At 35.5% G+C, this 14,543-nt stretch overlaps 1 protein-coding gene across 8 annotated transcripts in view; it reads right to left on the bottom strand.

Annotated features, from left to right (window-relative positions):
• LOC117324084 (kinesin-like protein KIF28P) overlaps nt 1-10,256 on the bottom strand; it is a 67,991-nt gene extending 57,735 nt beyond the window's left edge. For 7 of the 8 annotated variants that reach the window (XM_033879715.1, XM_033879719.1, XM_033879718.1 and 4 more), the window contains exon 1: nt 8,991-9,279. In XM_033879715.1, the coding sequence (XP_033735606.1) occupies nt 8,991-9,047 (57 nt within the window). In that variant the 5' untranslated portion in view covers nt 9,048-9,279. Of the gene's footprint in view, nt 1-8,990; nt 9,280-10,048 lie in introns of those variants that run through there. The other variant, XM_033879716.1, reaches the window with a different exon arrangement.
• Nucleotides 10,257-14,543: the final 4,287 nt, after the last annotated feature.

Raw genomic sequence — 14,543 nt, 5'->3', positions numbered from 1 at the left:
AAAGTTGCAGTCATATTTGTTTAGCATTGAATGTAAACCTAGGCCATGTTACATCTACACACATGTAGCTTGCACTAAATCTTTTGAAGTAAACCTCGTACAATATTGTAGATTCCTGATCATAAAGAAGTTATCAATCATATTTAAAACCTAATCATCTGAAAATCCCATCATATTTTCTTATTAGATAAAACCATGGATGATAATGCATCTAGAAATTACACAAATCTTTATGTTCAAGAGCATGCAAATATCTTCTTAATTAACTTATTCTGGTGATAAAAAATTAATAGTTTTTTTCCCCAACTAACTGTGCAACAAAGCAAGACAAACAAGGCATAATTGAACAATTTGCTTATACTAATACAAGACTTGATGTCATTTTAGGTAGAAAATTGTTATAGACATAATATTTTTAGAGAGAAAATCTGGTTTTATCATGAATAGGATAATATTTTAAGATTCATTATTATTACTATATTATCTCACAGGCCATTCCGATTAGCCACTGATGTCTATTGCATTTTGTAACAAGAGGCCCAGAGGGCCTACAATGTATATCCCTCACCTGGTTGGTTCGAGTGAACAATGCAAAGATCTTTCAGGGTGGAGAAAGACCCCAGGGCCTATTTTTTATATCTGTTTATCTTTAGATGCACAGGAATACTATATACGGTTATGGGGTAGGGATCTCATCGGTTTCAAAGATATAACAAAGGAACTAATTCTTCAGGGATGGGGAAAGACTCAAAGGCCTATTTTTACAGTATGAATGTGTATATCTTTTGATGGCCAGCAATACTACGGTATATATGGTTAGGGGGTGGGGAACTCAACAGTTTCAAAGATACATGAAGTTGTTTATAGCAATAGTCAAATTGCTCCCCTTTTGCAGTGCCCTCAGACCCCGTAAGTAAGGTCTGTTTGTTGACATCTTAAACTTACTATGGAGGTCAACAGTAACCCTGAAGGTTGAACTTGTCCGAGGTGTTTTTCTTACAATGTTAATTAAGTTTGATGAAAATTCCTCAAGGAATGAAGCGCTGACTGTTTCACTGGTAGGGGACTAATAACAGACATGTCCTGTCATCTGTGGTATCTGAAGATGCACTACCAAAGTAAATGTATTTTGTGAGCCATGGTGGCTTATTAGCATTCTTACTGCTATTTTCTTGTAGTTAGGAATTTGAAATATATATCAATTGTGTTGTGCTTCAAAACCAAGCTGTACAATGGCCAAAAGATTCTTCTGAAACTGGAAGTTGGTGACATAAACCGAGGGAAGAACGTCTCTGTCAGAAATGTCATAAAAGAGATATTGGAGACGAATATCACTATATTTTTGAATGTTCAACCTTAGATATTGAAAGGAGAAGTTTTTTACCTCAAAAATTAATCATCCGACATAGTGTAATTTCATTGCAAGATATCATGATGTCCAAAAGACTCTCTTCCTTAAAAAAGTTATGTAACTTTATCAAAAAAATCAATTTCGTATGTTCCCCTGAGTAGATATTTTAATTCAAATATAAGTTCACATCTTTATGATACTTTCATCCCTCTGTATATCCACGCATGTTCACCAAATTTCATATTATTGTAAATTTACATGTATTGTATTTTGTAGTCTATCTCTGTATACCTGTATAGGTGTTGAGATAATAAATGAATTTGAATTTGCATGGACACAAGATAGGCTGTCATCCAATGTACCTATACACACTTACAGGGAATAAAGAACTTAATAAACACTACAGATACATGTTTGTATACATGTAATTTAACATCAAAACAAGTAGTATTACATGTACAATGGTTCACAGAAAAACTTGATAACTTCATCTAAATGTCTAATTTAAAATTGCAATTAATATTTTTAGTCATCTTTTGGTATTGATGCTATTTATAGAAGGATGATATATAACAGCACCTCCGGGATAAATCAAACAATCTCAAACCACCAAAACAATACCATTGACACCCATTACTTGGTGGCCCTTAAAGTGACACTCATTGTCACGGAGGTGATAAGTGTACTTGTAATGTTGACACAGGTTATATCATAAGTCATATAAGTAAAGGCTGGAGCTCCACACATTTAAAGTTATACTTGTTGCCCTTAAACTAAGACATAGGTGTCTATTGAAATACTGTTGCGATACCTCTTATGAATTTTTTTTATTGTAGGTGGTTCTCCAATTGTTCCCAGTTTCGTGAAATTCCAATTGATAAAACAGATGATACTTACAACTTTAAAATCATTCAAATCAGGTTTGAGATTGTTTTATTTAAAACAAGCAGCACTATGCTTAAATCTCTGTGTATTGCTGCATGCCACGATTTTTGTAAAGCTAAGAAATCACCTGATAGTCATCCATACAAATTAGAATTAACATAATTGAAATCAGAGTTGGATCAACTTCAAGTTTTAAAATCTTCAACCTAAACTAAGTGTCTCACAGGATAATTATACAACTGTCTATGACTATAATTAGTCGTAACAAGTTTTTTTCAGTATAGTATTGATTTAAAATCATGTACTTGGTTGTTTATATAGGCAATGACAGATGAAAACAATATCAGACTGAAAGTATTCCAATAGTCCGGGGTTTAAATGAGACCAGGTACCCTCCACTCAAAATGGCAAGAGATCTAGAACGAAGTGGTCAAGCAATTTTTAATCTTGGCCATACAGGTAAAACTAACAATGCGACCTTCCAAATCTTGGTCATACAGGTAAAACTAACAATGCAACTTTCCAAATCTTGGCCATACAGATTCAGATACGTTTATTAAAGTGTCATGTATCGATACATACATTATACATAGAATATAGGCATAGTTTCATTTAAACATTAAAATACATCATTATCCAGCCATATTTGGCTTATGAGACACTATTACTAGACTGTTCTGTCTTCGCTAATGCATATAAAACAATGTTATTTGGCAACATCTTTTTGTCAATGATATTCTTTCATAAAAAATCTTTACTATTTGAAAAGTTAATATTTTGTGATAATGCTTCTGCCTTATCGAAAATTTTAAGTCTACTATCAGAATAAAAAACGCAGTCAATGAAAAAGTGAGTTTCATCCTAAACACAATTTGATGTACAATATATTGACATTTCCTTTCTTGTAAAGGTATTGTAGGCGTGACGTATCTACCCGTTCCAATAGCTAATGGCAGAGAACCATTTTTAAAGTTAGACAAAATTCTTCTATATCTATTTCTAACATTTTCAACACAGCAACTTGTACCAATTTCATTTTTATATAGACGATAGGTATGTGCAAACTTTACAATGTAGCTATCCTAATCTTGGCCATACAGGTGAAAACTTTACTATGTAGCTATCCTAATCTTGGCCATACAGGTGAAAACTTAACAATGTAGCTATCCGAATGTTGGCCAAACAGGTGAAAACTAACAATGTAGCTATCCTAATCTTGGCCATACAGGTGAAAACTTAACAATGTAGCTATCCGAATGTTGGCCAAACAGGTGAAAACTAACAATGTAGCTATCCTAATCTTGGCCAAACAGGTGAAAACTTAACAATGTATACGTAGCTATTCTAATCTACTAATTATGTTCCCAAACAGATGAGAGCTGACAGGGGTAAACACCTTTCTGGGTTTTGATACACTGCATGTTTTATGAATAATTCAGCTAATTCTATTCCAGGTTTTCCAATTCTCGACAAGTCAGTCTATGGTTCTAGTCATGATACATATTTTATAGTAAGAGACCTGAACCATCTGCTTGCTTTGTGTATTTGTCAATACTGATACAGTACTAGTTGAGGGAAAACTTGACTTTTCAAGAATTTAGGAAAACCTCATAAAAATCTATTGATGTGGTGTGACATAAATAATCCTAATATATGGTGTCTCTTTCATAATATATATTTATACTTACAAAAGCTCTAAATTTATTGTCAGTGAGAAATGCATTATATATACCAATCAAATTCAATACAGTGAATTTTAATCAATCAAATGAGAAAAAAATATAGTCATGATGTGTCAAAACGCATTGAATATTTTCAATAGATGTAAATCCATAAATAATCATAAAATATTAATTGATAAGAAAAGGTTATATAAATTAGCCGAACTTACAAAGAAAAGGATGTATATTAGATTTGAAGGGGATATGCTTGAATACCTAAGGAAGTACAACCCAAAACAGTTCTATAAAAAGTTTTCATCTTCCAAGTCATCAGGTCCAGAAATGAATATCAGTACATTGTTTGAACATTTCAAAGGTTTAGCCACCAATGATGGTGATGAAACTGGTACCTTTTGTAATCACGATTCTGAAGAAAATACTGTCCCATTATATGAGGAATTAGACAGTCCAATTAGTATTGATGAAATTAAGAAGGCTATTAATAATTTAAATCATGGCAAGTCACATGGAATAGATGGAATTTTGAACGAATGTTTTTTAGTTGGAAAAGAAATAATTATGCCTGTTTTATGTACACTTTTTAATTCAATTTTGAACTCTGGTTACTTCCCAACCGAGTGGTCTGTGGCAATAATAACTCCTGTTCATAAAAAAGGTGTAAAAACTGATCCCAACAATTTTAGAGGTATCAGCTTGCTAAGTTGTTTGGGCAAACTATTTACGTCCATTCTGAATTTAAGATTGATACGTTGGTCCGAAACTTATGAGACAATTACAGATGCACAATTTGGATTTCGTAGTGGATTAAGCACTGTAGATGCGATTTTTGCCTTACACTCTATTATTACTAAATCCTTAAGTGAAAATAAACGTTTGTATTGTTGCTTTGTCGACTTTCGCAAGGCGTTTGACTATGTGAACAGAATTAATTTATGGTATAAACTCTCGAAATTAGGTGTCAGGGGCAAGCTTCTTCAAATAATTAAATCAATTTATAACAATGTTAAATCTTGTGTCAAATTTAAAGGTTGTTTATCTGATTTTTTCTCAAACAATATTGGTTTAATGCAAGGCGAAACTTTGTCGCCGATATTATTTTCCATGTACGTAAATGATTTTGAATCTTTTTTTATATCGAAATGTAACCAAAATTACGATTTTGGCGAATTAAGCTTATTTCTGATGCTGTATGCTGACGATTTAGTCTTGTTCTCTGAAACTGTCGAAGGCTTACAGGAATTATTAAATAATCTCGCAACTTATTGTGACAAATGGAAACTAACAGTTAATATTGAGAAAACAAAAGTTATGGTTTTCCGTAAAGGCGGGAAAATCCGTAACTGTGAAATATGGCCTTACCGCGAGAAAAAACTTGATTGTGTTGACGATTTCTCCTATCTTGGCGTAAACTTTAGATACAATAATAAATTCACGAATGTACAAAAAAAATTGTCTGACCAAGGACGTAAAGCTATGTTTGCTTTGTTTTCTAAATGTGTAAACATGAATCTAAATTGTAAAACCATGCTGAGTATGTTTGACACCTATGTAAGTAGCATTTTATTCTATTCATGTGAAGTTTGGGGGTCGACCAAAGGGTTAGATATTGAACAGGTCCATTTACATTTTTGTAAGAGATTACTTAAAGTTAAAAAATCTACAAATAATGCAATGGTATACTGGGAACTTGGCCGTTTCCCTTTAGAATACACAAGGAGATATAGGATAATAAAATACTGGTTCAAACTACTTGACACGAAAAATTGTATTTTAAATACTGCGTACAACTTTTTGTTAACTAAGAACACTGGGTCATGTTTTAATTGGGTACAATGTGTAAAGGATCTGCTTTGCTCCTTAGGTTTTGGTGATGTATGGCTCTGCCAATCATCACATAATTCTAAAGCTACTTTATCTTGTATACGTCAAAGAATTTTTGATCAAGCTAGGCAATATTTAAGAGATCTCTTAGAAAAGTCTTCTAAATGCTTTTTATATCAGTATATTGTGGACAATTTTTCCATTCAATTTTACTTAACAAAATATATACCTATGAATTACAGAATATGTTTATCGAAAATTCGTATGTCTGCGCATTCTTTAGCAATCGAAACCGGCCGCTACAAGAATATTGATCGACATAAGAGATATTGTATAATTTGTAATTCAACGACTGAAGTAGAGGATGAATACCATTTTATATTGAAATGTAACATGTACAATAACTTAAGACGTCGTCTCATTAAAAAATATTACTGGCAGAAACCTTCAATGTTTAAATTGATACAGCTATTGAATGTAAATAATATCAAACAGCTAACTCGTTTAGGCAAATTTATTTTCGAAGCTAATAAGATTCGAGCCGCATGTCTTTAACTTGTTCACTTTCCCCTACATTCGCTCCATATATTTTAACTTGATACACATAAGTATTTCACCATACAATCAGATCTGCCTGATCTCAACGGGGGATGTGCGAGTTTCTGGTAGGGGTATCCCCAACCACTCTCGCATCTCCCTCACCGTTGAGATCATTCATTTGGATCAAATACATAGCTTTTAATATACTGTTATTATATCAATATTATATGTAACCAATAGTACATGATTTGACTAAGTATAGACTTTTATATTTAATATAACTTATGTCAGTGAATTGTATATGCAAATCTTATTTTCGAAGCCAATAAGATCCTGGCTATATGTACAAACTCTGAACTCGTTCTCCACTTTGTAATTTCTATTGCTGTTCACGTATATTATGACTTTGTATATTGAAATATGTGCTAATGGGCAATATGGCCCACAGTCAATAAAGAAATTGTGTCCTTCAAAAAGAATGAGTTATGTAAAAGCTGGAGCATGCCATTCTTGGCTGTATTGATCCTTTTAAATGAAGGGGTCAATAAGAAGAGAAAACAGGAGTTTAAGCCATTTTGTCCACTTCACAACAAATGCAAAAATAGGATTTGGACCTATTGAGTTAGAAATTAGGATTTTCACTGAAGAAAAAAAAAAGAATTAAGTATTTTCACAAAAGAAAAGAATTTAGTATTTTGCATACCAAAGAAAATTGAGATTTTCACCCAACAAGATATTTGATAGTGTTTATCAACAAGTGAGACCAGAAATTAGGATTTGCATTACAAGGAAACAGGAAATCAAAATTTAAATCCAACAAGAAATCCAGAAACCTAACAAACCTAAAAATGATGTTCCTTTTCACAGCAGCAGATTTGTGTCCATCGAGACAAAGGTTGTCAAATTCCCTCTCAAGAAAGTGACATTTTATCTTAATATCAAATAACTTAAATGATAAATTTATTAAGTTAATTAGATGATCAAAGTATTAAATTTGAATCAATTAATGCCTACTGAATGGTTGGATGGCGGGTGATTTCCCCAAATGGAAAGGAATGGGGTCACATTCCTGACTGTGGGATTTCTCCAGAAAAATCAAACACCTGTGTTTTCATCCAGGCCAACAAAGGTGATTAATATAAGTTTATAATTTGTTTTAAAATTGTTATACAATGAAGTTAAGGCTACATTTCTAGACTGGTAAAGAGGTCAACCTATCATAAAGCTAAGGCTCTTGTCACACAAAGTCCAGTTCTAAGTACTGAATGCTTTTCATGTCACAACCAGGAAGATTTTGATCTCCTGACCAATGGTAATCCATTTTTCAAGCCCTTATCTTCCATTGAATTCACTCACATTAGACCCAGGGTCTTTTGATTTAACTGCCCATATCACCTTTTAGGGGGTGTTTTTTATTGACAATGGGATCTTCAATAAGGTCCTATAAACAAAAGCGAGTGTCTTATCACTCTGGCTCTACAGTGACTGTGTGCCTGTCATAAATAGTTATTGACCATAAAATCAATTGTTCACACATAAAAACATTCCTTTTATGAGAGAAAAGGCTGTGGTTATAATCAAGGAGTAAAATGACCATTGTGTGGGCACCTTGCTCTCCCTAAAGCAAAATAAATAATAATAAATTAAATAATATATAGATTTAAATTAATACTAGTAATGTCAATAATAATAAATAAATGCTATCCTTGATGATTTTTATAATTCCTTATGCAAATTCTATTGACAAATGCCAACAAAGTAAATAAAAGCAATGCTACCCTATATTGATTCTTAATGCATCCGGACAGACCTTCAGAACTGACCAATTCAAACAAGGTTGTCAGTAATATCATCAGTTGCTAAAACTGTTTTATTTTATACAAAATATGGGATTTATAATCTGAAACGAGTCTGAACCACTTCACTGGTTGTTTGGAGACTCAGATATTTCTGAAATATTACGATTCTATTTGAGTAATATTTCATGACATATATGTGCTTTAGTAATAAAAATTACAAATTTCAGCTAGGTAGTGTTAGTTTTTATTATTTGTAAACCATGGTAAAAGGATGTATGAATTCACAGTCATAATTCAATGTAAAAACTGTGGTTTAAACCGTGCCTAATTTAGCTTCATGAATTATGCATTCAGCACAAATTTAAGTTACTGCAATGAATTGAAACTAAATTCTGTCTGATATCAATGAGAAACAGTAAAGTATACGATTTGTTAATTGATATTTTAGTGTACATGTTTGGCTCAATCGTGATAAGGTACCTGTGACCAAAGTTAAGTCAAGATCTAGAGAAATCAGGGGGAAGGGTTGGAATGAAATCATATATGTGTTATTAGGAATAAATGAATTTTAACATATTTATTTAATTAGCCGGTAAGTAACAAACAATAGTGTATTGTTTAGATGTTTGTCTACCTTTCGACAGCCTTAGCGATATTCTATTTATCTGTTTTGATTTCGTTGAGTGACGTTAACAATAGAGTGATGGAATGCCCTGCTATTTTACCCGTGTTACCTGTGTTTAGACAGGTACAGATTGCCGATACAATTGCTCATCTACCTCGCCCGTGTAGTCATATCTGACACCATTAGTCCCTAACGTGTGTACATAGTCACGGACTTCGCTACATGGTCTTCGTTATTATACATAAACTATTTACATTTTCAGTAATAAATCTAAAACAATACATTACCTGATTGAATGGCCGGACACGAACGGCCACCTTCACACTGTCAGAATTGGACGGCATGTTGTAATGCTTAGAGGGGCACTATGGAACCGTTGAACACATGAATTCACCACACATTAATTCCAAGTTCTTACTTAAATCACAGAAAATCCTCTGCGGGTGCCAGAATCTGAAAGAAAATCGGTTAAAATGTCTGTCTCCATGTTTACAACACCTCACATGCTAGCGATCTGACGAAGGATTAGCAGACGACATGTCACACGTACTGCAAGTATATCGCCACCCGAACAATACATGCAAATGAGACACGTGGGTGCGTACGACTTACCTGCAATTTACTTCCAGAAACAACGTTCGAAAGGGAAATAATCTGTTAGGTGATATTTGCTTCCCAAAACAATGTAGTATACACGTGTATTATATATAGATCGATTGTATTCTACACAGTTCAGTAAATAACTAATTATACGATGTCATGTCAATGAAGGAGGGTAATTACAAATTAAAAATATGTTTGGGATGGTCACTTTAAAGATAAAATACCAATGCTCATCAATGGAAATCACATTAACAGACTTCAAAATCTAAAAATACAAAACAAAAAACAAAACAAAACCAGAAGAATGCTATTAAATGACTACCTATGACGAGACCCGCTGTTCTTGTACCAGTCCGTATGTGGGATATTAATTTTAATATTTGATTACTCATCTGTGATGTAGGCCAAATAACAATGAAATGCATAGAAATGTTTATCAATAAACAGGTAAATAGACAGGTTTAGTAAGAATGACGAATACAAAATGATCCACAAAACATATACAATCTAACTAAGTAGAACTACTTCAATCGGTATATTACCGTAATGATAGTATCGAACTATGTATATTAAAATACGCACTTAACACATTAACGAAAGATGTAAAAAAAAAACCTCATAAATAACACTTGGATTACTAGTAAAATTACCTATCTTTGGACTCACTATCGCAATGGAAGAATGGTTCGACCACAATTTTTTTCCTTCGGAAATGATATATAAATGGACTCGGATAACTTACTCATAATGTAGATACACCAGATCACAGCCAGTCTTCCCGAACTTAATATCCAAGAATTTCCGTATACTATACCTCTCGTTAGTTGGTTAAATGTGGCACGTACGGGTACCTTTTGTGGTTTTACTCTAGAAGAACGCGGTAGAACTCCGAGGGTGTGTTGGGGGTCTATAAAACAGTACATAAATCGCTAAATAGATCACGTTATTGTTGCGATATTAGGTGAGGTTGTGTGTCACTAACATTTTGGTATGACGAATTAAAGCCCCGTCAAATAACTGTATAATCGGGTATTAGGTAGATCTGTCTGCTTCCCAACCAACACATGTTTTTATTTACGTAAAGCCGATCACAGCGGCAGTTAACAATTACATGTACATAGCCTTCTATAGCACCTGCCATTTTAAAGGGCCGTCCTTTTGTTTTCTCTGTAGTTTTGGTGATGTAGTGCTATGTAGTAATATATATATATTAAAAATATCTTTCTTTGACGTCAATGATTACATCAGTACTAAAATCTACCTGTGATATTATGTCACTATCCAGGTATTTACCTCACTCGAAAGAGGAAACCACACGAGGTAAAATATTATACAAATTACCTTCCTCCGTTTGCTTCAATATAGAATGTTACTGTGAAATTGAAAGTAGCCTTTATTTTGACATTCTAAGTTAAATCGACCCAGGTAGTCCACCGCACCTCCTTTTGGAGAACTACAATAGATGTAGCGGTTCAGTAGTCACACTACACATCAGTGTTTTTCATGTAAGATATTTAATTTTTATTTATGATATGGTAAGCTATTATATCTTCGATACATCAAACATTATACTTTGCGTTTAAATTCTTATGAAAATACCCGACGCGCAGATGGTCTTTTGACTTTCAGGCTTCTTTGAAACATCCGCACAGACCGGTAGTACACAATGGAAAACGTGACCTGGACATTTTAAGTCCACATTGGAATTATTACCGTGAAGTCAAGAAGGGCGGATCACGCCTGTCCTTGTACGATCACGGCATTAACAGCTTAACATAATCTAAAATAGATATGTGAATGGTATACCGGATCTGGTGATTACGCGACTGGAAGACCATATCTGCGAAGACGTGATACAGCATTTGTGACAGAATCAACCATCAGTATGAATAGACTTGACAACGACCAAAACGAGTGTTGATGGTGACCCATTAAGCAGAAGACGCTTACACATCTGGAACATATGGTCCTATTCTCCTTTACATTCAGTTTCAATGACATCCATGCAATTACACACTTTGTTGATATTCTGCCATCGTTTTATCGAACATGGATTATGTTTATGCTTCATTTACACTTCGATATTCTCGTATTATTCGTTGTATGTTTTCTTCAGATTGTAGTCATGATGCAATGAACGCTCACTCAGCGACAAATGATGGAACTAGAGAGTCCTTGCACAAACGGGACAGCAATACACGCTGGAGAGATCGTTGACGTAACGCTAGCTCACTTAGGATCCATGATGGATTCACACCGCCACAGCGATCACGGGATGGCGGTCACTTGACGAATTTGACGAGGATAAAGACTAAGCAGTAAGCACCATTCCATACAGTTAATTACGGCGTTAACCGTTAACGAGTTCGATCAAAAGAGCGATTCTAGACACTTTCCCAAATTCGGCGGATTTACTCGACATTTTCCTTTGGCATCCACGGAAATATGATGGAAATTATGGTCTCTTTTCAAGTTCATGACGGATTAACGTCGGTCAAGATCAATCGGGACACGTAAAGCGGGATAGACGAATTATATCACAGCAGAGCTGACCATTGGCACCAGTATCAACGCCGAGACGGTAAAATCATGATAAAATTGACAATTTATCGCAATCATCTCGGAAAGGAGACTTGTGACAGAGAGGACGAACAATCATTGTGGTCCTAACAAGATGAACGACCAACTCGAACACTGAACGAAATCACAAAATACTAACGACCATTCCGCAAACTATTACAGCCATCAGGGGATGATTAATCACTAGGTTGAATAATGAGGGCAATCGTAACGGCATGGACGATCATTCGGCGGAATCACGAGGACGCTGTAGAATCTTGACGGGATGGATTATCATTCGGCGGAATCACGAGGGCACTGCAGAATATCATTCGGCGGAATCTCGAGGGCACTGCAGAATCTTGACGGGATGGATTATCATTCGGCGGAATCACGAGGACGCTGTAGAATCTTGACGGGATGGATTATCATTCGGCGGAATCACGAGGGCACTGCAGAATATCATTCGGCGGAATCTCGAGGGCACTGCAGAATCTTGACGGGATGGATTATCATTCGGCGGAATCACGAGGACGCTGTAGAATCTTGACGGGATGGATTATCATTCGGCGGAATCACGAGGACGCTGCAGAATCTTGACGGAATAGACGATCATTCGGCAGAATCATGAGGGCGCTGCAGAATCTTGACGGGGTGGATTATAAATATATCATTCGGCGGAATCTCGAGGGCACTGCAGAATCTTGACGGGATGGATTATCATTCGGCGGAATCACGACGGCGCTGTAGAATTTTGAAGGGATGGACGATAATTCGGCGGAATCACGAGGACGCTGCAGAATATTGACCGGACGGATTATCATTCGGCGGAATCACGAGGACGCTGCAGAATCTTGACGGAATAGACGATCATTCAGTGGAATCACGAGGGCGCTGCAGAATCTTGACGGGATAGACGCTCATTCGGCGGAATCACGAGGGCGCTGCAGAATCTTGACGGGATGGATTATCATTCGGCAGCATTATCAGGACAAAAATAAATCGGAACCGTACCGGCCCAGACACTAGCGCGACTAACATTACCATGGCGGACGAACATCTGACGTCAATAACTTTGTTCAGAGCCTTCACGAGAGGATGGCCTCCATTCATAATGGCCATTGGATTTGCTTGGTCACACCGGCCATGGAGCAAATGACGTTCATTTGACGGTTTTAACCAGTAGGTTTTACTGCATTGAGGTTGCGCGTATCATTTTCTTTAGAAGCGCGAGAGACTCCATTAACGACCAAACGAAATTACAACATCAGATGGAGACGTTGCTTCGAACTACGTTGAAACTGCCAATGTTTTAAACAGCCATATACGTGATGTCACTAGTAAAAGATAGGACACGCAAAGTCCGACTCCAAAACCTTAGAAATCGGCGCTATAACATACTACATGAAAGTAGTACCAAAACCATGGTTCACATCGCTACCAAATATAGTAGTACCAAAACCATGGTTCACATCGCTACCAAATATAGTAGACTGACTCAGAGCCCAGAAAGGTCTGAGTAAAACTATAAAAGTAAATAGATTAAAGATTACTTTAAGTGGAATTATATTTATGTTCGGTGTAATTGTGAACTTTGCTGATTTGTGATTTTTTAACACATGTGTCTAAGTGACAAATGGGCCTGTATCGATCACCTATATCTAATGAAAGTTTGAAGTCGATCAAAGTCTTATGCAAATGTTAACCTGATTCAGTAGGCTAGTTTTATTCATTTAGACTAATTTTGTAGACCTATGAGACTAATGAGGTCATTGAGCCTCTTGTATAGCAGGAGTCCTTAATATTTTAGCATAATTGACTCCTGTGGCCTTGCATGTAGGTCAAGGTCATTCATTTGAACAAACTTTATGGCACGTCAACCCAGTATTCTACATGTTTATTGTCAGGTCTCTGGGCCTCTTGGTTATTTAGAAGTCTTTTAAGATTTAAGCATATTGACGCATGTGACTTTGCATGTAGGTCAAGGTCATTCATTTGAACAAACTTTATGGCCCGTCAACCAAGAATACTACTTGTTTTGTTTCAGGTCCCTGGGCCTCTTCGTTATTCAGATGTCATTTAAAGATTTAAGCATATTTTAACCATGTGACCTTGCATGTAGGTCAAGGTCATTCATTTGAACAAACTTTATGGCACGTCAACCCAGTATTCTACATGTTTATTGTCAGGTCTCTGGGCCTCTTGGTTATTTAGAAGTCTTTTAAGATTTAAGCATATTGACGCATGTGACTTTGCATGTAGGTCATTCATTTGAACAAACTTTATGGCCCGTCAACCAAGAATACTACTTGTTTTGTTTCAGGTCCCTGGGCCTCTTCGTTATTTAGATGTCATTTAAAGATTTAAGCATATTTTAACCATGTGACCTTGCATGTAGGTCAAGGTCATTCATTTGAACAAACTTTATGGCCCCTCAACCCAGTATTCTACATGTTTATTGTCAGGTCTCTGGGCCTCTTGGTTATTTAGAAGTCTTTTAAGATTTAAGCATATTGAGGCATGTGACTTTGCATGTAGGTCAAGGTCATTCATTTGAACAAACTTTATGGCCCGTCAACCAAGAATACTACTTGTTTTGTTTCAGGTCCCTGGGCCTCTTCGTTATTCAGATGTCGTTATTTAAAGATTTAAGCATATTTTACCAATGTGACCTTGCA

This window comes from Pecten maximus, chromosome 3 (assembly GCF_902652985.1).
Source record: "Pecten maximus chromosome 3, xPecMax1.1, whole genome shotgun sequence".
Taxonomy (NCBI): Eukaryota; Metazoa; Mollusca; class Bivalvia; order Pectinida; family Pectinidae; genus Pecten; species Pecten maximus.
The sequence above is the reverse complement of the archived record's forward strand: the minus strand, read 5'-3'. Positions and strand labels throughout refer to the sequence as shown.